The sequence below is a fragment of the Halichoeres trimaculatus genome, unplaced genomic scaffold, assembly GCF_033239565.1.
Source record: "Halichoeres trimaculatus isolate MK-OKI-2021-1 unplaced genomic scaffold, fHalTri1.1 fHalTri1_scaffold_20, whole genome shotgun sequence".
Taxonomy (NCBI): Eukaryota; Metazoa; Chordata; class Actinopteri; order Labriformes; family Labridae; genus Halichoeres; species Halichoeres trimaculatus.
Window position 1 is genome coordinate 27,990,691 of NW_027437198.1, and position 22,988 is coordinate 28,013,678.

The window sequence follows — 22,988 nt, forward strand, 5'->3', positions numbered from 1 at the left end:
GTTGTTTTCCCGCTCATTCAGACGCTTGACGGGAAGTGTCTGTCAGGAAGTCATCGCTCAGAGATTTTTTTTTCTGTCGCTTGTAGTGAGTTTCCCCCTCACCAACACGAACCAAGCCGAAGAAACGAGGAGTTTTCAACACTGACCTCAAAGATGGTGGAGGAAAACATCTTTCTCTTCGTCCCGAATCTCATCGGTGAGTTTTTTTATACCGTCCATGTTGACAGGTAGCCTGTTAGCTTAGTGTTAGCACTCATACAGTGGATGCTGCATTCAAAGTAGAGCCGATTGTAGTGAAGCCACAATCTGAAATCTAAAGTATTTAATAATTTCACATATATTATTTGTATATATTGAGTCTCTAGTTATACAAGTATCTAATAACAGATATTTAATGTAATTCCAGTGTTCACTCAGGTTCAGCATCATGTGTCTGATCTCTCTGTGCCCTGCTCTCTGCCTGCAGGTTATGCCCGCATTGTGTTGGCCCTGCTGTCCTTCTACCTGATGCCCTGCTGCCCCTGGCCGGCTGCCTTCTGCTACCTGCTCAGTGCCCTGCTCGACTCCTTTGATGGCCATGCTGCCAGAGCCCTCAATCAGTGTAAATACCTTCAACAATGACACTTTACTTTGTGAAATCCATGAATGTTGTTGTCATAATATAAATTTGAACCACTTTAAATGGTGCAAATTGTATTCATTTATTTGTTTTCTGAAATGTAATGGGCTGCATAAAAGAAAAAGCAACCATACACCCACATGCAGCCACACCCTGAAACATGTCTGATAAACCTCTGAGCAGTTAGTATCTCTGAAACTGACACGTTGTTCCCTGATGGCACCTTAACACAAATCCAGCAAAGGCACTGCTGTGTTCACTTCACCTATAAATAGTACTGTTTTTTCTTACAGAACAGTTTATATTTTTCCATCTTTGAGTTTCTGTTTTTTCTCCGTTCAGCCACAAAGTTTGGAGCCATGCTGGACATGCTTACAGACCGCTGTGCCACCATGTGTCTGCTGGTCAACCTGTCCCTGCTCTACCCATCATACACCTTCCTGTTTCAGCTCAGCATGTGTCTGGACATTGCCAGCCACTGGCTGCACTTGCACAGGTACATCATCTTAGAGAGAAGGGAAATGAAAGATTGTGTGCGTCATCTATTGTCCTCTGTAGGAATGTGTGGCCTAAAATGACCTTTACCATACATTTTCTAGTGTTTTGCCTGATTTTTTTGGAGCATAAAAATCACAAAGAGTTATATGTTTCAAGAAGAAAGAATGGAATCTTCTGTGCTTATAGTAACATGCATGCCTGCACACATAAATTATGTGAAGTTGCATATAAAATCACTGGAAACAGAGCCTCGGGGGTTGGCAGAGGCCTCCTCCTTGGTCCCTCCCACAGCAGCTTGTTCACTGGTGCTGACAGTAACTGATGTTTCTGCCACTGTGTCATCAGGCAGAGGTGAAAGTGGACTGTAAGAAGGTCTGTTTTTGTCGGGGTCCCTCCTTCATGCTGTCACTAAGTGCACCACCTGGGTCTATTGGAGGCAAAACAAACACACCACTGTTTGATTTAATCAGGACTCTTCAGAGAGATGTGTCAGATAACAACGGGATTCTTGGTTTTTCTCTTCTCATCGTTTCTCTCTCTGTTTTCGTAGCTCCACAATAAAAGGATCAACCAGTCACAAAACGATCGACCTGTCAGGAAACCCCATCCTCCGCGTCTACTACACATCCAAAGTGAGCACACACACACACACTCACACACTGAAAAGAAGCTGGTGTCACCTGTTAATCTAACGCGGTCGTGTTTGTCCTCTGCAGCCGGTGCTGTTCGTGATGTGCTCCGGGAACGAGCTCTTCTTCTGTCTGCTCTATCTCCTCCATCACATCCCAGAACCAGCTGGTAAGACCAGTTTTCTCCCTTCACCTCTGTCGAACCCATCAGACACCTGAACACACCTCCCCACGCAGCAGGATGTTCGTGGTGCTTCAGTGTTTGCTTTGTGTGTCTGCTGCAGCCTGGGTGTACCTCCTGCTGGTCGTCAGCGGCATCATCAGCCTGATCAAAGCCGGCATCAGCGTCGTGCACCTCATCACGGCCTCGCAGAACATGGCCGCCCTGGACGTGGCAGAGCGAGAGCAGAGCAAGAAGGCGCAGTGAGAGCAGAGCGTGAGTGAGATCTTCAGCAACAAACCCAACACTCTTATTTATTGTTTCAAAGCTCACGGGTCGACCTGGACTGACTCAAAGCCAATCATCAGAACGAAAGAATCAAAGTTTATGACCAAATATCCAAACATTTTAATTCCAAACGCAGGCGTGAGGCCGAGAGCTGCATCATTATCAAGTTTAACAGGTTACATCCACCGTGTTACTTTTCTGCTCTGACATATTTCACAGGCACAGTGTGGACAACTTCAAGTTTATCAATAGTTTTTCAATATGACAAGATTTTACTTCACTGCTGAGTGTCAAAAGTTGAAAATAATGTGTCATTCCTGGGTTTTGTGCTTTTCAGTGCAGACACAAACAGGATCAGTAAGATTCTGACATTTTTAGTAAATAAAACGTTTTTCACATGCACATGAGGAGTTGATTCATGTTTATTACTGAATTTAATCACTGAAGCAAGATATCAGACTTCTAACTCCAGAAACCTGTCGAAAATAAAGTTACCGTGCTGCAAAGGGAGAAAAATGAACCACACAACCAGAAGCCAAGGATTAAAAAAAAATGGCTTCTTCTTACGTGTGTATGAGTGCATGAGCTGGGATCTTGGCTCCCAATAAACTAAAATTCAAAGTCACAAAATAACTTTAAGGGTCAATGTTACATCACTGACTCCTTTCTCGTGTTGAAAAAAGAAACATGAAGTCTTTTTTAAAGTGAAAAATCCTCAGACGGCTGAACTAATCTGTCTTAACTGAAGCTTGATTTGTGAGGTGGAATAAAAACCTGATCCTTTCAGTGATGAAAAAAGCACTTTTATTGGACATCACCTGCGTTTGTCCCGGAGGGTTACAGCACAGCCGACACATTTTACTGCAGCATTCCCAAAACGTTTAAAGCATTTACACCCCACATTGTGAAAAACAGACCAAAAACTGAATGTGTCAGTTTACACGGATTACATTTTGTTCCTGCTAAAGAACCTCAAACTTTCAGCAACAACAAAAAAAAAGTTGTTTTCTTACTTTCATGACATTAAATATTCCTTTTGTGACTTCTGAACCACTGTTAAGTGTCATTATTAGTTGATGCGATTCCTGCCTTTGTTTTGGTGTTGGTGAAATAGCGATCGGTCAGTGCTTCTTTGACATTTAAGCTACTGTTTGTTTGTGGTAGAAGAGACCTGTTTTTATTTTGTCTGCTGAGAGATGATAGACTTTCTTAAGTTGTACCTCACATTATGAGCACCAAGTATTACAACTGTTTTATTTTTCTTTGTGCATTTTAAGTCACTGACCATTTGTTTGTGCTGCTCTTAGACTGCTGTAAAGTTTTAATGCAGAATGTCTTTTAGAAATAAGTGTGGAGTACTTAAGTATTGTTTTCAATGGGAATCATTGCAGAGATTGTATTATTATAATTATTATATCTTGTGAATATTCACAGATTTCAAGAAATGAGTGAAATGCTATATCAGCTGTAGTTATTAGAATATTAAATGGTTATTTTTATGGGGTGCATCTGGTTTGAATTTACTGTACAAGTAGCCACAAAATAAAGACTGTAAAAGAAAAGTGTTGTGGTGTTATATCTGGAAATACTGTTTTAAACCAGAGGGGGTAATCCTGAAGAAAAAATAATCTTTATCTCTTTGATCCAACAACAGTATTAATATTCATCTTCATCCTTTGTTAAAGAATATCAATCAATCAATCAATCAATCTGTATTTGTATAGCGCCAAATCATAACAAACATTATCTCAAGACACTTTACAGAAACATTTACAGGTCTAGACCCGTTAATGTTAATAAAATGTTATTAGCAGAAACCCAACATCAAGACAAGATAAGGAGTCTTATCTTATCTGAATCCACCATGAGTACAGGACTTTGCAGCATTTAGCAAGTTATATATAGAAGAATATAGCTGAGATGACTCAGATATTTACTGTATTAAACACATGAAGGTTTTATTTGTTGTGAACGTAAAATACATTTTTTTTAAACAGATAAGTTATGAATTTTAGTTTAATACTCAGAGAGATTTATGTATAAGCAAACTAAATCATGAATATTTACATCATATACCTAAAGAATCACAGTGTGTACTGTTTACAGCACCAACATATAATAGCTTAACATAAACAGTCATACAAAACAAATTTATAATCATGTTTGTGCAAATATTTATCCAACCTCTCTCAAAAAAACAACATACACAACACACATTCTGATTTTATGTGTGAAGTAAACTCCTACACACCACATTTCTGCAGTTGTAGCATAAAACGCCAGAAACTGCAACTTCTCCCAGATTTCTCAGGAGGAAAAAATTTAAAAAATAAAATAAAATAAATAAATTGAATGTGCTGTTTCTATGCCGAGTGATCTGTAGGTATCTTTGAAATTAAAATGTCATTGTGAAGTGCATGTAGGGGGGAACTGTCTGGATTTATGACACGCGTGTATGAAATATCATGTTTTTTGAATGGAGTTTGGTGACGTCATGTTTTGAGGTTAGATCCAGCTGTTGCACTTGCGCGCATCGTTACCTTTAAGATGGTCGTCGATAAAGCCTTGAATTAGCTAAACCCGACACCATTTTTAGTAAGGTGTAAGCTGCGTCCTATGAGCAGGCTCCTGGTCATCCTGCGCAAGTTTTTCACTTTGGTGGATTTTTTTCATGCATGTGACGTGGGGAAATTAAAGCCGTGTCGATTCCACAAATGTCGGATTTCATTTTCTGTCGGCCTACAGACAAGTGGCGGGGGCGAGAGGGACGGCACGAGACGAGACGGGGTCCGCGAGGAGGGTGCATACACAAAATACTTTCCCTTTAAAGCAGAGAGGGACAGAGGGGGTGAAGAAGAGATAAAAAAAGAAAAGGAAGAAAGACAGAGAGGGAGGGAGGGCGAGAGGGAGCGAGGGAGAGAGGGAGAGAATTTGAAAAAAAGAGAAAGATGTCATCCTGTCGATTGAAACACCGAGGCGGAGCCACGGACCGCGGCCGACCAGGAGCTCTGTAGTTAGGGGACGTTCCATACGCGAGACCGAGGCTTGGGACCCGACGCTGCGGCCTTTTCGGAGCTATCGCAAATAAATGAGTCTTGAACAGCTGCTGACTATGATTAGCACGTTTCGACTACTCATCTCCTGTAAAGAAATTATCTATATTTTGCATGCAGTTCACGAAATTTTGTTACAGTAGACATAAGCAAATGATATTAAAATGCACCATTAAAGCAAGCATGATGCCAACCATTTCGTCGCATTTACAAAACCATCTTGTCAGTGCCTGTATATCGCCAAAAGATTGCCACGATACTTCATAACTCATAGCAACCTTATCATAATTTAATGTCAGTTGATTAAAGCTGATTGTCGTCCGAGGTGGTCATATATTTCCATGAATTAACCCGGGTAGCTAGAGGAGCTGCATACAGGCCTCAGGTTGTGTTTTCATAGCAGCAGTTGGTACATTTCTTGTTGGGCTCCGTTGCCCTCCTCCCTCCCCTTTTTGCTCCCGCACTGCTCAGCTTTTAGTCCCCGCAGTGTTTCAGGATGGACACCTCCTGGAGTAATTTCCTCTTTCAGGTAAGTCTGGTCTAATTGTTGCTTGGGCTGCTCTGTGGTTAAGGTTTTTAAGGAGGAGGGAAGAGAGGAGGGTGGGGGGATGTTGACATCTTCATGGGGTTTGATAGGAAGGGAGGGGGGTTAAAAAACTGAAGGAGGTCAGGGAGGGGTCAGGGTGGAGGTGGCTGCTCCTCTCCAAGCTCCTTCTGTTCACAGTAGTTTAATATACCTAACAACCCCCTCCCTTCAATTATTTTATTAATTGTTTTTTTAAGAAACCCCACAATCATGTGTGAAGTCGCCTAATGGTTTTTCATATTGTTTAAAAGCCTTTAAAGCTCCTGTGACAAGTTTTTAACAGACAGATGTCTCTTTGGAACAGAAAATATAAACAACCCACCCTCAACGAGACTCCTATAGTGTAATATTCATTAAATGATTTGAAAGGGGTCAGACAAGACGCCTTAAAGTCTCATCGCTTTTCTGTGGCAGATGTTCAAACTGAGCGACACATTTGACTGTCAAAATTGGACAGGATGAGATTTCTATCTGATAACACCACTAAAACAAGCCACTAAAAAATAAAACCTGCACTGATGTATCAATTTATCGAAAGAGGGCGCCAAAATCAGTAGAGATTAATTTACAGGAGCTTTTTGTTGTTGGACTGTGTCGTCGTTGATTAGAGCCCGGCCGATATGGGATTTTTGGGGCCGATACCGATACTGATACTGAGGGCAAAAAAAAGCTGATATCCAATTTATCGGCCAATATCTGATAAATAGACCGATATCCAATATATCAGCTGATATATATAATAAATTCATTGATATACACAGGATATATACTGTATTTAAACACCAATTATTATAATACCCATATACCCATGATTCAAGACAGAGACAGAACTCTATTAAATTAAAACAAGGAACTTTAATTATAAAACTGTCAACATAAGAATTGTAGTGTTAACCAATGATAAATAAGAACAAGCTGTAAACACAATAATAAATGAAGAAGTCAAACTTTAAACACAGTAAGTAGAAAAAAAAGTCATACTGTAAACACACAACGAGCAACTTACATGACGTTAAAACGCAATATTGTACTCTTATATGTTGATTAATCGGTGACAGGAATAATCGGCCCAATTAATCGTCCCGACCGATTAATCAGCCTGACCGATTAATCGGTCGGGACGATTAATCGGTAGGGCTCTACTGTTGCTTAATCCTTAATGGACTGTTGTGCCAAGTTGTGTACTGAAAGATATTGGATATTAGGGATGCACGATATTGGAATGTTGCCGATATCCGCGATATATGGAAACCCCTTTTAGCCGATACTGATACCGATAATCACAAGTTTGTTTGTTTGTTTCACTGTAAAGAAAGCTAAGTCTACCCTGTACTGGAAATTACATGTTACCCTTATTGTGACGGTCTTATTTGTTTAAGAAACACACATAAAACAAGACAAAAAAACATTTGATTTTACCATAAATAAGAAATGTATTCTTTTTTTAAGACATTCAGTATTGAAATACAGAAAAATAATTTCTTTAGATCACATGAACTTTAATTGCACAATGCATTTTTAAACATAACCAAGTTGCATTTGATTATTTTAGAGCTACTGTAACAACCTGGTGACAGACACAGAGCTCTGCAGTGTAAATAAATGAAGTGCTACATTTTATTTAAGGAGCTTATTTTTCAGATGGAAAATAATAATAATCCTAACTGAATAGCACCTTATCGGCTGTGACTATCAGCAGAAATTTTCATATTTGCCGATACCAATAAACGTGTTTTTAAGCTTTTATCAGCCGATACCGATATTGTGCCGATAATATCCTGCATCCCTATTGGATATGTCACTTTCCGTAGACGCCGTCGACCCAGAGTCAGACGGACACACCTCTTCAGTCGGAGCTGCTGCCGGAGCTCACTGGCGCAGCTCAGAGTCCTCCAGCAGAACACATTGTGACGCCGCCATCCACCGTCGACACCGCCGCTCTGAGCGAAGAGCCTCTACCTGGTGAGGAGGCGTCTCTAACTGCTAAACTGTGTGGATGGATTCCAGTATAAAAAATTACATTCTATCTTAGAGTATTTAAATGTGGTGTTTTGTCCTTCCTAATGTCTTAGTTAAACCACTCACCAAGCCGAGCCGGCCGGCCCACATCTGTGCCACATGCAACAAGGAGTTCAAGAACAGCTACAACCTGCGGCGGCATCAGTCGGTTCACACGGGTATCAAGATGAAAGACCGGGTGGCCCGAGAGAAGGAGGAGGGAGCAAAGGTGGCGCGGGTGGAGAAGCAAACCATCCCTCTGTCCCTCCTCCAGCTCACCCTGCCCACTCAGCCAGCCTCTCTGCCTCCACCTGCCCCCACCACCATGGCCCCGGACGCCCTCCCCCAGCCCGGTCAGCACGCCAACCAGGAGATCCAGCCGGTCTCTGTGTCCATAGCTCAAGCGACTGTGACGATGGCTGCTCCGCCTCAGCCGATCCAGGCAGCTGTTGTCGTCGTCGGCTCCATGGAGCAGGTGGTATGTTGAAACCAGTTTTAGATAAAACCTTTCCATAATATACCAATAAACTGAGGTGCTCCTGTTTATCTGATCCCTCGAGCAGATCGTCGCTCGGCTGTCAGCCTCATTACGTCTCTTGTTGCTCCACAGAACCCAAATCCCAATCCCAGTCCCAACACCAACCAGGTGAGGAAGAACCACGCCTGTGAGGCCTGCGGGAAAGCCTTCAGAGACGTCTACCACCTCAACCGTCACCGTCTGTCCCACTCCGACGAGAAGCCGTACTCCTGCCCAATCTGCCAGCAGCGCTTCAAGAGGAAAGACAGGATGAGCTACCACGTCCGCTCGCACCAGGGCGGCGTGGAGAAACCTTACATCTGTCCTCACTGCGCTAAGGCCTTCTCCAGGTAAACCTCAGATACATGACACCTGTACAAATCAAAGCTGTTCAGAGAGTTATTCTAGTGTTTTAGCTGTTAGCAGCCTTACTGGGGTTTGATGCATCCTGCATTTGCTCCAAAGGATTATTTAAATTTATATTTGTATTTTTTTGCAGACCAGACCACCTCAACAGCCACGTCCGACAGGTGCACTCTACAGAGAGACCATTCAAGTGCACGGTAACATCTCACTTTATCTACCAGAGTTTATTTAATGTGAGTCAGGTCCAAGTGGTGGCCTCCTACAATGAAACATGAAGACAATGTGGCGGTGCTAAAATCCTCAGTTTGTTGAGTTTCTGCTTAAGGCTGGATCCTGAAAACCACATACACACCAAGCCAGACAAAAAGGCGATTTTACATCAGAAAATGACATGTTTACAGCCTGCTAGCTTTTCAGTAAGTTTCTTTCACTATTTCTTACTTTAATGTATGTTTGTGTCATCTTTTTATTCTCAATAGACATGCACGTCAGCGTTCGCCACCAGAGATCGTCTCCGCGCCCACCTGATCCGTCACGAGGAGAAGGTGCCATGTCACATCTGTGGGAAGCTGCTATCTGCTGCGTACATCACTGACCACATGAGGGTCCACAACCAGTCGCAGCACCACCAATGCCACCTCTGCAACCGCAGTAAGATCAGGATGGATAGATAGAAAGATGCACAGCAGTCCTCTCTCAGTGGAAATAGCTGTGACACAAGATATTTATTGTTGTTCTGTGTAAAACATATGATAGTGTTTGTGTAACTTAAAATATTCCATGAAAAACTTTGCTAAATAAGGGACACACATTGAGGAAGCACTTGTCTTCCAGGCTTCACCACACTCACCTACCTGCGCGTCCACGCCCAGAAGCACCATGGCCAGGAGTGGAAGGAGAGCGGAGGGGCACGAGGAGGCTTTGGAGGAACCGGGGCGGGTGGGGTGCTGCTCTGCCAGCTGTGTGGGGTGCAGTGTAAGACGGCCACGCAGCTCCAGGGTCACATGGGCACCCACGCCAACCAGGGGGACCCCAACTCCGACCCCACGAGCTCAGGCCCTGTGGGCACCACCAGCGTGGCTGTCACTGTGTCCAGCGCGAGCACAGTGGGACTGCTGGTTACTGACTGCTCCAGTATCGCCCCCCAGCCCCACAGCTAGCACGCTGCGAGGGAGAGGGGTCAGGGGGGTGGGGCAGGGGGTGGTGGCAGGGAAAACGGTACTAAAAGAATTTGTGGAGGAGACGACCGAGAGACTGAACTCAATCCAGGTGTGTGTGAATCATTCTTCTGTTTAGATGTGCTAAGACTTGGTGGTAACTAAAGTATTAATGTTTCAGTGCATTAAAAATAATGCAGATTTAGTAGATTGAAGCTATTTAAAGGATAAGTTTGGTTTATACAGCTTTTACATTGTTTATAGAATGAAGTAGAACAAAATACTCACCCAGAAGGCTTTCCTGATCCAAGCAGTGCTGCTCCTAAAACTGCATTAATCGTCCAAAAACTCATGTTTTTCACCAATATTCCATCATGGTCCGCTCCGGGTTAGTCCTCTGCTGCAGTCTGTGTCACTCCAGACAGCACTGTGTGGCTGTACTGACGTCTGAACTCACAAAGACTTTGTTTACGCTTGCCCCTCAAAGAAAGGAGTCAGCTCTCCAGAGAGTACTGGGCATGTGCAGTTCTCTCTGGAGTAAACAAAGTCTTCGTCAGTTCAGAGGTCAGTACAGCCACACAGCGCTGTCTGCAGTGACACAGACTGCAGCAGAGGACTAACCCGGAGCCGACCATGATGGAATTTTGGTGAAAAACACGAGTTTTTGGACGATTAATGCAGTTTTAGGAGCGGTGCTGTCTATGACTCGCTGGATCCCATTATACGGACGTCCGCTGCATGATTTTGGATCTAAATATCTCCTGAAGCACTGCTTGGATCAGGAAAGCCTTCTTGGTGAGTATTTTGTTCTACTTCATTCTATAAACAAAGTAAAAGCTGTATAAACCCAACTTATCCTTTAAAGACAGTCATTTTGAATGAGGTTGACTTCTTGTTTTGTCCGTTCCTAACAGACTGCCAGAAGTGGAGACGGGTCAGCAGAAGCTGCCGTGGGAATCATCCTTCCTCCACTGCATAACTCATGGCTTCATGAGACTATTTTGGACCTTTTGTCTGTTTCAGTGAAGCCCAGCTCCATCTGCGATGTAAAACAGCTCAGCTGCTGTGAACACTGAGAGACACTCTTTACTGCACATGTTAAATAATGTACAATGTCCTCAAGTCTGAACACCAGAGAAGAGACTGTGGATACGACTCTTAGAAAACCTCTGCTCACCCATTCAAAAGGAGATTAATGTGTATTTTTTATTAATATGGCTTAGCAGTTAGCTCTTTCTATTTGCCATGATGTCATTGTTTTGAGTTTGACTAACTTGCACAGCCTGTCAGGATTTTGTATAGCTGTTGCTGTTTTTGGATCATTTATACTCCATGATATCAGTGTTTGTTTATGATAGGAGCCTCAGCTAAACATCAACATGAATTTTTCTCAGTTTCCCCATAATTTATAGCAAAACAGTCTCCAGTTTGCCTTTGTCAGATTTCTCAGAGAAGGAGAGCATTTTAACAGGTCATGGGAACAGCTGTTGTAGACGGGCCATCGTGTATATAACTATAAGTAGCTGATAAAGGCAAACTAATACTTGTTTGTGTATATTCCCCATGAACATCGAATGTGCATAACTTCTCTGCTTCATATGATCTTCGCTCTTACTCTGGATGCTGATTTGTAATTCTTTAAAGGTAAATTGCCATGTAATTTGTAGCTACCTTGGTGACACATTTTCTGTGGCTGTGCATATTGATTGTACTCGATGCATAGTGCATAACGCCTCGTTACTACCGTATTAAAAGCAGTCAAATTGAATTGAATTGAGTTTATTTATTTAATAGGGACGATACAGTTTAACATAGCTCCATCACCCTCCATTTAGAGCAAATGCTAATTTCCAACTCTTGTCTATAGTTGGGCCTTTAAAAGTCAGAAAATGTTCAATATTTAACGGCAGAAAATAATTTAAAAAAGTTTACAAAACAAAAACAAAATACACACATCAAAACAAGTAATTACACAAACCAGTTTAAAATAAATATTTTTTTTTTAAATGTGGCAAACTAAGAATGATCACAGCTCTGATTAGCTTTTAGCCAGCACTTGACCTTTGTAGAGAAGAGTTTAAAGTCTGTGATTAATTTGATTTCCAGAGTTTCGAGCCTTTAAAAGAGAAAGCTGACTGTCCAAATGTTGAATTAACATTTTTGTATGCTACAGTTTCCACTCACCTTGCTTCTTGTAACTCTGCTGTTCTGTCTTTGGATAAATTTGGATAAGGGTTCAGGGGCAAGATTACTGATACATTTAAAAACTAATTTAAGGAAAGAAAACTGCATGAAGCTTTCAAAGCTCAATAGATTGTATTTTTTCAAAATGTAGCAGTGGTGCCAACGGATAGGTTTTTTGTCCGTTACTTTAAGGGTTTTATTATATAAGGATGATAGACTTTTGATTGTTGAACGTGAACCCTGAGGCCAAACTGTCATGCAGTATGAGAAGTGAGAAAACATCATGGAGTGCATTAGGGCTGAACGATTTTAAGAAAAGATTGAATTGCGATTTTTCTGGCAGATATTATGATTTCAATTCCATTCACGATTTTCTTCAAATCAAGCTTTGGGATATTCACATGTAGGGCTGAACGATTTTAGGAAAAGATCTAATTTTTCTGGCAGATATTGCAATTCACGATTTTTTAATCATCAATAGTGATGATAAATAATCTGTTTTCATCAACTTCTACTCCTAAACAGAGGCTTTGTGTTGTTGACCTGCTTACCAGCACTTTTAACATATAGATTGTCTACAAATTTGTAAAACAGAATGTGTATAATACTTGACACAACAGATCCTGAGTCAGTCAGGAGCGCTGCAAAAAATTGCTGCTTTGGCGATCTCAAAATTGCTTTGTCTAAAATTGCGATTTCGATCTGAAAACGATAAATTGTTCAGCCCTAGATGGATGAATATCTGAGCTGCCTGAATTGGTATGTAGGGGAGAGTGGGGTAAACTGAGCCACTTTTTACATAGTTTGGCCTGTAGGCAAGTGGAAATGAAACTGAAGTGAAATCAACACATGTACATTAATTTCATGATGTCTCACATCAATGGAAATAATTAGAACACATCCATAATGATTGGTCATGTAAATATGACCTGTCAAAAAATGGTCTTTGTGGCTCAACTTGCCCCAGCTAAGGGGTAAATTGCTCCACCTCAAAGGGTAAGTTGAACCACATGAGGGTGAGTTGACTTTTGACTTTTTTGGTAACGTTCCTTGAAGTTGATGAATAAATCTCGACTTAGAAGAATAGGGACATTACTCAGAATCTGTTTAGCTACAAGACCAACTGTTTATCTGAGTTGAATTGTGATCTCCTCTACACTACCTGCTGAATGGTTAGCTTTCCAGCTCTCAGGGACAGGGATATTCTTTATCTCTGTCGATTCGTCGGCTAGATCACAGGATTTCTTTGCGGTGAGGCCATGAAACTGGTCAGCCAGTTTTTCCACATGGTTTCCAGGTCTTCCTCCATCTCCTCTGTGAAGACCCTCTTTGTGTTTGCTGTCCCTGTGTAGCCTGCTACCGTCACTTCCCCTCCCTCTTTCTTTTTTAGGAATCTGTGTAAGGTTGACCTGTTGATATTTCTCTCTGTGGCCACTTTTCTTATGGATTTTCCACCCTGGACTTAAAAAAAATTTAAATTAAAAAAAAAAAAAAAAGAAATCATTATGTATTACTACACTTAAACACGTTTTGCCTCTGACACTTTAGTGCCTCATTGTGGAGTAAGTTAAATCACTAGGTCAATTTACCCCAAGCAGTTTGGCTCACTTTACCCCACAGTCACCATTTTGCTAAAAACAACCTCGCTTAGCGATTCAGGCTAATACCTAGCTACACTATTCACATGATTTTATACATTGATAGTTCAGCTACACATTTGATGTATGTTTTTAAATGTAGTTAAAATCATTTTGAGTTTATAGTCATTATTCGTGATATGTTGAAAATTTACTTCGACATTCTATTCTATTCTAATGACCTCAAAAAGATTGGAGAATCTTAAAAACTTTGTGAATGAATATTTTTTCTCCTGGTAGTCAGGAGGTTATTCTCAGGTGGTCGTGTCATGAAGCACCAAAGCTAAGTGAGCGTTAGCATTGTTTACAGCAGTAAAGAGCTCCAACCCTCCCCCACCCGGCTTTACCAGCTCCTCCTACTTGACAAGCTAGCCAGCTAGCAGTAGCTGTCGCTGTAAAAGCGGCCAGAAATCCGGCTGATTTCACCAACACTGCCGGATGAGGCGCATTCATCCAGCAAACGCGAGAAGCTGCCCCTCCTGGACGCCTTTTTCTCTGGGTATTAAAACTAAATGAACTACAAGCTGTTCAAACCCTGCTACAGTTAGCTGGTCGGCTAGCTAACAATCCGGCTAGCTCCAGGAGCTCCGCGGACGAGCATCTAACTCGGCTTTTCTCCTGCCTGGAGCTATATCCTGCCGCTCTGCCTTCTATTTAGAAAAACTCGACCTATTCTCCCTCAAAGACTAGATAAAGAGGGGTTATAAGTCTTTTTTTAAATTATGTAGGTCATTGAAACCGACTAACGGTTGTTATGTGGGTCAGAGGCATCAGTGGGTTAACATATTAGCTCGAACAGCTGGTTAGCACGGTAGCTAGCTGCTTGGCCGACAGTAGAGTATTTTAACATTTGTCATTAAAGGCAGACAAGTGATACATTTTTAAATACTTGCATATACTCAACAGTTTTCGTGGCTGACACTGCATTTAAGTTAAAACTTTATTTTTTTTCCTTTTGTGGAAGCATCGCTCGCTAGCTAGCTGGATTCTGTTTGCTAGCTAACTCAACCGATCAGCTGCACTAACCAGGTGAGTGCAAACAAAGGTAACTGATCAAAGTGCATGGATCTCTGCTTCGTTTTTTTACATTCAGTAGGCTTTAGGTTGTGATTTTAATCATCATCTTTATTTGTGAATGAGTCACTGTCGATATGTGAACACTAACCAGTGCTCAGCCCGTGTGCTGTGCCTTTATTCATTTTGTCATCGATTTTTCTTGTTTACATCAGTTATCGGCTCACTGTGCTTGTGTTTGCGCACACAGGAAGCTGATGGATCATGTTGAGTGAGGAGCTGCGTTTCTTCCACCCAAAGTCTTTCTGGGTTTGGTGAGGGGAGGATGGCATTTCACGGCGCAGGCCGGCAAACCGTCTGTGGAGACTTATTTCCGGGCTCAGAGCTTGGCCACAAGTATTTCTGTGTCAACTCCTCCTGCGGAGCTCCATCCACGGGCCTCAGCGCAACACCGTGCCTGACCGGACCCACTGCCCCAGCAGGGACCCCTCGCCATCCCACAGCACTCGGAGGCAGCACCGGCGGCGGAGCGGCGGTACCACAGCCCTACAGCAACCCGGCCAGTGAGGTGCCCAGCCCCCCAGACATGGAGCCGGACCGCCCCATCGGTTATGGCGCATTTGGCGTTGTCTGGTAAACAAATCTTCAGGGCTATACCACTGCTTTGCATGTTGTTTTGCCTCCATCAGTTCTCTGGAGACATGAAGCTAAATGTCTATCACACTAAACCAGGGGTCTTCAACCTGTGGCTCTGGAGCCTCATGTGACTCCTTTGCAGTAGCTCCTTGTAGCTTTAAAAATGTTATTAAAATAAAGGGATTTTAATATTTTAATGAAGCCAACACAGACACTAAGGAACATCATTATATAAAATTTGGTAAAAAAAAAAAAAATTGTTTTCATTTCAATTTTTGACATTTTTGCAAATTAAGAAAAATAATCCACATTTTTTTAAAGATTTTGCATTTTTTTTTAACATAAATCCCACTTTTTTTGCAATTTTAGAAAGTTTTTACAGTTTTTGGAAATTAACCAAAATTTTGAAATTGCATTTAGTTGTTTTTTTTTTTTTTTTGCAAATTTACGACATTTCATCAATTTCTTTGAAATTTTGCACATTTTTTAAATTCATTTTTTATTTTGCAAATTTTTTATCTTTTTTTCAATTTCCAAATTTTGCAAAATTTGAAAAATCTATGACACTACTTTTTTTTAATTTGCAAATTTATTTAAAAATAAATTTAAAAAAAATAATAAAAATAAAAAACTAAGAAATCACATGTACAAGTTTATAAACACTAAAACTTCTCGTTCAGATAATTATTTACCTGATTATACACTTTTTTTGTCGTAATGTGAAGATAAAGTAGATTTTGCGGCTCCTGAATGACTTTCATCCAGGTGAGCTGAGGAAAAACGGCTCTTTTGAAAGTAAAGGTTGCAGACCCCTGCACTAATCCGTTTTGTCAGATTTGGAATTGATATGGTCTGACTGAAGCAGCCGACTGATACAGGCCTTTAAAATCTCCAAGGTAGCAGCTTGAATGAAGTGCATTGATTAAAATACTGTCCCTGCTCGTGGGAATGTAGAAATGGCTTTATCACTGTCCTGGAGAGACGTCTCCAACATCAGAGCTAAGAATCCTCTGGGGTTATGTGTTATGTGGTTGGTTGAAAATGAACATTACATATCAGTCATTTGAGGTATTTGTACCAGGAAGCAGGGCTGGAAGTAGCTTTGCTGAATAATATTGTGCTCAGTCCCCACAGAGAGGTTGTATTTCCTCTGCAATCAGCGTAGAAATGTTTAACACATGAAATGTCCTGAGGCTAATCCTCTCTGTGGCTCCTCACAGGTCGGTCACAGATCCACGTGACGGTCGTAAAGTGGCGTTGAAGAAAATGCCCAATGTCTTCCAGAACCTCGTCTCCTGTAAGAGGGTCTTCAGAGAGCTGCGGATGCTGTGCTTCTTCAAACACGACAACGTGAGACTGAGACTTAAACAGGAGATGTGGGATTTGAGATTTTACCTTTTGGAGAAAATGTCAAATCCTCTTTTTTTATTTGTTTGTGCAGGTTTTGTCAGCTCTGGACATTTTGCAGCCTCCACAGATCGACTGTTTTGAGGAAATGTATCCTTCCTTTGGTTCATATGATTATAATTACATCCTCACGCCTTCTGCCCCAGTTTCTCTTCTTTAAATTGTCCTCCTTTGTCATGATGTAGCCGCTCCGCTCTGGTCTAAATCCAGCTCCTTACAGTAGCTGTGAGTAATTTAAAAGCCGTTCCACATCGTCTTTTTTAGATTTGTTGAACTCGGTTTGATCAGACCTGTGCTCAGAGAAGCAGCGTGTCAGTGTAGGCGGTGGTAGGTCAGTCTGTGCGTGAGCTCTGGTTTTTCCTTGACATCCACCCCCGCTGGCAGCTACGTGATAACAGAACTGATGCAGAGCGACCTCCACAAAGTGATCGTGTCTCCTCAGCCGCTCACCACCGACCACATCAAGGTCTTCCTCTATCAGATCCTCCGAGGTTTGTGGACACAGCGGTCAAAGTTGACCAAAGAATCATGAAAGTCTCTCGAGACTAACCGTGTGACTCAGATCAACACATAGGCTCTTACTTTATGTGTTCACTTCTTTTTTTAATAAGCTTAATGAAACGTTGAGATGATGATGATGATGATTTCCTGTTTAGGTTTGAAGTACCTGCACTCTGCCGGGATCCTTCACAGAGACATCAAACCTGGAAACCTGCTGGTCAACAGTAACTGTTTACTGAAGGTAAACGCTGACACCTCTCTGTCTTACAGGCAGCTTTTCCCTCCCTTCCTCTCCTCTCGTTTAACGCTTCCAACACGATCCTGTCTTTACCCAGATTTGTGACTTCGGCCTGGCTCGAGTGGAGGAGCCTGACCCGTCGCGTCACATGACTCAGGAGGTGGTGACACAGTACTACAGAGCTCCCGAGGTGCTGATGGGATGCCGGCATTACGGTTCAGCCATCGATGTTTGGTCAGTGGGCTGCATCTTTGCGGAGCTGCTGGGGCGACGCATCCTCTTCCAGGCCCAGAGTCCGATCCAACAGGTGAGCCTCTGAGTGTTTTGTCCCTGTACTCAAGTAAAGCATCTTAGACGGCTCTCTAACCCCTTCTCTCTGCTGCAGCTGGATCTGATCACAGACCTGCTGGGCACGCCGCCCCTCTCTGCCCTCTCATCCGCCTGTGAAGGAGCCAGAGCCCACATCCTGAGGGGGCCGCACAAACCGGTACGTGACTGTGATGCCGACAAAACACTCAAACACCTATAGATGTTTGACTTTGGAGGGGAAACTGTTTTGAATCTGAATCAGAAGTGTTTTTTTTGTGTGCATTTTAAAACATGGTAGGGAGATAGACCAGCTGATTCCTTTCCAGTTTGGGCCACCAGGGGGCAGCCACCCCCTGTGGATCTGAAAACATAAAGACAAAGAAAGCAGTTACTGTAAATCCAAAGTGATGACTTCGATCCAAAGGACGAGTCAGACGATCAGACATGGTCAAAAGAATCTGTTTGTCACGTCTCTGGGCTCCTCACGTCGTTTCTCGTCACAGTTTTTTCTGACTCTGACTGATAAAACCTGTCTGTGTCGTCTTCAGCCCTCGCTGTCTGTGCTCTACATGCTTTCTGATGGAGCCACACACGAGGCGGTGCACCTGCTCTGCCGCATGTTGGTCTTTGATCCGGTGAGTTCACACAGACCAACACAGATCTGAGCTGGGACCAGCAGAGTTTTGTTGATCTGACTCATTCCTCCGTCTCCCTGCAGGCGAAGCGGATTTCCGGCAGCGACGCCCTCTCCCACCCGTACCTGGACGAGGGGCGTTTGCGCTACCACACCTGCATGTGTCAGTGCTGCTACTCTGTGCCCAGCGGGAGAGTTTACACCCGGGACTTCGAGCCCGTCGCCGAGCGCCCGTTCAGCCACAGCTACGAGAACAGCCTGCTGTCGGTGTGGCAGGGGAAAGGTACCGCTCTCTCCACGTTCACCTTTACCTGCCGCTGGCGTCACTGTGTGATTAAAAAGTCAGACTGACGATGTTCTGAGCTTTAATGAACGACTTTAATCCTGACGTCCTGTTCTGTCCCCACCTCAGAGTTAATCCATCGCTTCATCACGGAGCATCAGCAGGGAAAACGAGTGCCGCTGTGCATCAACCCTCAGAGTGCTGCCTTCAAGACCTTCATCAGGTGAGAGGAAGAGGAGGAGCTGGTGATAACATCAGCATCAGCCTTAAAACGTCTGTTCTGTGTCAGCTGATGTCTTTAACACGTCTTTAGCAGACGCTTTTGTCCAAAGTGACATACAACACAAGCAAGAATTTAGACAGAAATTAATTTTCTTTATTTTATTTTTATTTATTTTTTGTGAATAATTATTCATTTTATTGTGTTGTATTTTATTCATTTTTTTATCAATGAATATTTCGTTATTGTTTCCTTTTTAATTATTTTTTAATTTCATTTTGTTTGATTTTTATGTTTATTTTTTTATATTCATTCATTTTATTATGTTTTATTTTGTTTATTTTTTATCAATTAAATAATTTATTATTGTTTTTTATTTAATTATTTTATTTTATTTTGTTTGATTTTTTATTTTATTTAATTTTTATTTTTTTTTGTTTTAATTTGATTATTTTATTCTTTTTTATTTTTTATTTTTTATATATTTGTTATCTGATTATTTTATTTTTTATATATCTATATTTAATTTAATTATTTTGTTTTATTTTTATTATATTTTTTCCTATTTTTAATTGTATTACTTTATTTTATTTGTTTTTGATTAATTTATTTTTTTAATTTTTATATTTTTGTAATTTACTTATTTTATTTATTTGATTTGATTGCTTTATTTGATTATTTTAAAATTCCTTAGTTCTGTTTAAGTTTAAAGCGTTACACAACTTCTGTTTTATTTCCTTTTTTTTTTTTTTAAAAAAGAAAAGATCTTTTACTTGTTTTTTGCTTGTCAGTAGCAGGGACGTTACCTCTCGTCTGTCTCCCTCTGTCCACAGGTCGACTGCCTGGCACTCCTCGAAGGTCTCCAGGAAAGAGGAGAGATGAACGGTTCCCTCAGTCCTTTTGGAGAGCAACAGCAGTTTGATTTCTTGGGCCGTGACATCTGAAAACACAGGAGAGTGGAGGTCTTTTTATTTCTTTTTTTTTTGTTCTCATGGCGGATATACACCAACCTGCCATGAGAGGAAACAGCTGACCTCCCTGAGCTTCTCCAGAAACCCCCTCTCTGTTTTTTCCCTGCTAACCCTCAAAGAAAAACTACTGCTCAGCTCCTTTGAAGACTGGACTGATGATGCTGGAGGCGATTTAGGTGCTGATTGAAAAAATGCTGCTGAAGTGCTCGGGGAGGAAAGAGGAAAACAAGTGGACTTGGTACTCGACTGGATTCTCCTTCTCTGTGGGTAGAGACTTTTAGAAACGATGGTTTTAACCGTGTGGTAGAGTTGTTGCTTAGTTAATATTTGAAGTCATTCCAGCCCTGTGCAATATGGTTTAACAAAAAGACACACGCTGCGTGCTCGCTTGCCAACAGGACTCTCTGGACTCAACCACGTTACCGGATCAGTGTGTCACGAGCTCTCACACACGAAGCCGCCAAACACCACGACATTAACCGCCAAAAACCTCCGAGGTTTCCTGTTTTATTTATGGATCTCTCTATGATTTGAACTGAACACGTCAGTCACTGTGTTTTAAACGATAATAATGCAATCTAACAGATGTAGCAGGTTTTAACCACGGTCACAGCTCCTCCTGTTCCTCCTGACGTCTGGTCCTGGTTCGTGTCGTTTGACGGCCTGAGAGGGGACTGCATCTCTGATCTTTGTACGTGTTGAGGGGTTTGAAGGAGGGGTGAAGGTTTCGGACGTCTCTGTGTGATAGCTTCAGCATGCAGCTCTGAAACTAGCTGTTAGTGAAATGAAACTAATGAAACTAGCTCCTCTCTGCTCCTGTCAGACATTCAGACCTCCTAATGTGTAAAGATCAGACCCTGGGGGAGTGAAAGTGTTTCCTCTTTAAGATGAAGACTTTAATCAGGACACAGAGCGTTAACAGAAAGTCATTCCCCTGTTGTTTTTTGTTTTTGTTATAATGACGTGTTATCCCAGGCTTTTATTTTGAAAACCCTCACAGGAAGAACGATGCCAAAACAGATGATGAGGTTTTTATCGCTCACGCGTTGAGAAGGAGAGAAGTGGTCTTTGTGGCGTTTTCCTGCTGACCTCCTCAGTCCCCGGAGACGGACGGAGAGCATCTGGAACTTTCTTTTTTTAATCCTTAATTTATTGAGTGTTTGTTGAAGAGTGTGTGTCTCCACGTTCAGTCCCACGCCACCTCTGTGTGGTCTCCGTTACCTCAAACCCCGGCAAGACCAGAAAGAAAGGAGCAAAGGAAGAGTGCGTGTCTGTGAGACGAACCCTCCCGTCACAACGTTCATTCCTCCAGATTCTGGTTTTACCTCGTGGCCCGCTCCTCGCCCTCGCCCCCGCCGCTCAGAGGCAGCGTGAGGTTTGGAGAGGAGAAGGATGTCGGTGAAATTGCTGCTGTTTTTGTTTTTTATTTCCTACACTTTGTGGTTTTCTGAGAGCCTGATGGTGGTCCAGGGCTCAGGGCTGCTGTTCGCTGAGGAGGAACGGTGCCAAGCTTCATGAGGACAGAGACGGAGAACAGAGGAGGTTTCAAACAGCCAATCATGTCAAACACAGCGAGACCACATGTCAGTTCAACTCTCTGATGGATGAGATGAAACCGTCTCATGACGACGCTCTGGACGATGATTTTCCTGCTGTGGATCGAGGATCTTTCAGTCTCAAACAGTTTTTATCCAACATCACAAATGTCACATCTCGTACCTGAACAAATCCAGAGATCAGGAACAGTTTTTGGATCAGTTCCTTTAATAAAACCCTCAGTCTGACTGAGCTCACCTCAAACCATCGGTCTGATCCGGAAGTTTCTGCTGAATTGTGTTTGACTCCAGAGACTTTTCCAGAAACCTTTTGAGGATTTTGGGAACGTCTCCTGAGGGGTCGACTCACGCCACGCCGTCATAACCTCCTGTTGAGCTCCATGTTTGCTGTAACCTCATGAAGGAACCTGTGGCTCCTTGTCCTGGTGGCGCCCTGAGCCCCTGGTCCCCCCGGTTTGGTCTCTGACGCCCTGAAACCTCAGCTCCTCTGGACAGGATCACGCAGCGAGCTCGGCGAGGCGAGGCGAGGCTGCCGGATGACCTGACTTGTATATCTGCATGTGTATAGTTAATCCATGGAGAGCATTTTGGTTTGAATGCTGTGCAATGGTTCATCAGTTTGTCCATCATGACGGAAACGTACATTTTCGTGGTATTTTTTTATTTGATTCATCTTTAGGAAGTGATTTTATTAGAAGTTTCTTTTTTTTGTTTGTTTGATGTGATCGATTTAGATTTTATCAGCAAGCGGAGGAAGGAGACGAGCGGACGAACTGTTCCCGTCACGCTCACAGTTTGACTCTGATCAGACCAGAAGAAGAACCTCAAAGCTGTTTCTGTGATCGTTACATTTTCTCACAAACTTTTTGAGTTTTTTTTACCCCATTCTTGAAAACACACACTTCACCACCTGGTGTTAAGACGTCCCCAAAAAGTTAAGATGTTTCCCAACAAAAGACAATGAATCCCTGCAAAACAGAAGCTGTTACCAAAAAGATAAAAAACTCCCAAATGTTTTGAAACTTTCGTTAATGAAAGAAGAAACAGTGAGCTTCATATTTCCACTTCAGGGGAACAGTCACTCCTCCTCTTCCTCCTCCTCCTCCTCCTCCTCTTTGGACTTTCTTTGCTTTCTTTTTTTTTTCTGTTGTCGTGTTCGTAGAGATCCTTCCAGGTGAGGAGCAGTTTTTAAACCTGACGACCGTCCGTCCGTTCAGAGTCCTGCTGACGACTCGTCTCTCCGGCTCGTCGGGGTCGGACGGACGGACGGTCGTCTGTAGAGATTAGACGCGTTTTTCCTTCTATGAAAAGAAACTTGATGTTTTTATTATTCTAAATATGATACTGATGTTTTCGTCTTCGTTTTAGCATAAAAAAGGTTTTGTTTGTTTTTTGACTTGTGTTCCCAACAAATACTTGAATTTCTTATCAAAAAAAGTTTAGAGTTAAAGTAGTGAATGACGAAATAAATAAATGGACACTGGATAATACTCCTCGGCTCTGAGTCTCTTCTTTCCTTTCGTTCAG

The 22,988-nt window shown here is 42.3% G+C and overlaps 3 protein-coding genes across 3 annotated transcripts; all 3 read left to right on the top strand.

The window, feature by feature from the left end:
• On the top strand, nucleotides 1-3,749 carry cdipt (CDP-diacylglycerol--inositol 3-phosphatidyltransferase (phosphatidylinositol synthase)). Its single transcript, XM_074696334.1, has 6 exons — nucleotides 1-196; nucleotides 467-601; nucleotides 962-1,115; nucleotides 1,668-1,749; nucleotides 1,834-1,915; nucleotides 2,031-3,749. Exons 1-6 carry the CDS (start codon nucleotides 154-156, stop codon nucleotides 2,171-2,173), a joined length of 639 nt encoding a protein of 212 aa, XP_074552435.1. The 5' UTR covers nucleotides 1-153; the 3' UTR covers nucleotides 2,174-3,749.
• Nucleotides 3,750-4,750: 1,001 nt separating this feature from the next.
• On the top strand, nucleotides 4,751-11,643 carry maza (MYC-associated zinc finger protein a (purine-binding transcription factor)). Its single transcript, XM_074696333.1, has 8 exons — nucleotides 4,751-5,776; nucleotides 7,645-7,795; nucleotides 7,906-8,309; nucleotides 8,442-8,698; nucleotides 8,848-8,911; nucleotides 9,194-9,365; nucleotides 9,549-9,983; nucleotides 10,786-11,643. The coding sequence occupies exons 1-7, from the start codon at nucleotides 5,744-5,746 to the stop codon at nucleotides 9,872-9,874; spliced, it is 1,407 nt and encodes a 468-aa protein (XP_074552434.1). The 5' UTR covers nucleotides 4,751-5,743; the 3' UTR covers nucleotides 9,875-9,983; nucleotides 10,786-11,643.
• Nucleotides 11,644-14,014: 2,371 nt separating this feature from the next.
• Nucleotides 14,015-22,939, top strand: nlk1 (nemo-like kinase, type 1). Its single transcript, XM_074696845.1, has 13 exons — nucleotides 14,015-14,191; nucleotides 14,657-14,721; nucleotides 14,957-15,339; nucleotides 16,563-16,692; nucleotides 16,784-16,839; nucleotides 17,134-17,240; nucleotides 17,406-17,491; nucleotides 17,586-17,795; nucleotides 17,874-17,975; nucleotides 18,346-18,432; nucleotides 18,516-18,714; nucleotides 18,844-18,937; nucleotides 19,768-22,939. The coding sequence occupies exons 3-13, from the start codon at nucleotides 15,032-15,034 to the stop codon at nucleotides 19,814-19,816; spliced, it is 1,428 nt and encodes a 475-aa protein (XP_074552946.1). The 5' UTR covers nucleotides 14,015-14,191; nucleotides 14,657-14,721; nucleotides 14,957-15,031; the 3' UTR covers nucleotides 19,817-22,939.
• The last annotated feature ends 49 nt before the right edge of the window (nucleotides 22,940-22,988 follow it).

Coding starts and splice junctions, on each gene's coding strand:
- maza (XM_074696333.1), top strand. CDS start 5,744: ATGGACACCTCCTGGAGTAATTTCCTCTTTCAG. Junction 5,777..7,644: donor GGAGTAATTTCCTCTTTCAG/GTAAGTCTGGTC, acceptor CACTTTCCGTAG/ACGCCGTCGACCCAGAGTCA. Junction 9,366..9,548: donor ATGCCACCTCTGCAACCGCA/GTAAGATCAGGA, acceptor CTTGTCTTCCAG/GCTTCACCACACTCACCTAC.
- cdipt (XM_074696334.1), top strand. CDS start 154: ATGGTGGAGGAAAACATCTTTCTCTTCGTCCCGAATCTCATCG. Junction 1,750..1,833: donor GCGTCTACTACACATCCAAA/GTGAGCACACAC, acceptor TGTCCTCTGCAG/CCGGTGCTGTTCGTGATGTG. Junction 1,916..2,030: donor TCACATCCCAGAACCAGCTG/GTAAGACCAGTT, acceptor TGTCTGCTGCAG/CCTGGGTGTACCTCCTGCTG.
- nlk1 (XM_074696845.1), top strand. CDS start 15,032: ATGGCATTTCACGGCGCAGGCCGGCAAACCGTCTGTGGAGACTTATTT. Junction 17,241..17,405: donor CCTCTATCAGATCCTCCGAG/GTTTGTGGACAC, acceptor TTTCCTGTTTAG/GTTTGAAGTACCTGCACTCT. Junction 18,433..18,515: donor GCATGTTGGTCTTTGATCCG/GTGAGTTCACAC, acceptor GTCTCCCTGCAG/GCGAAGCGGATTTCCGGCAG.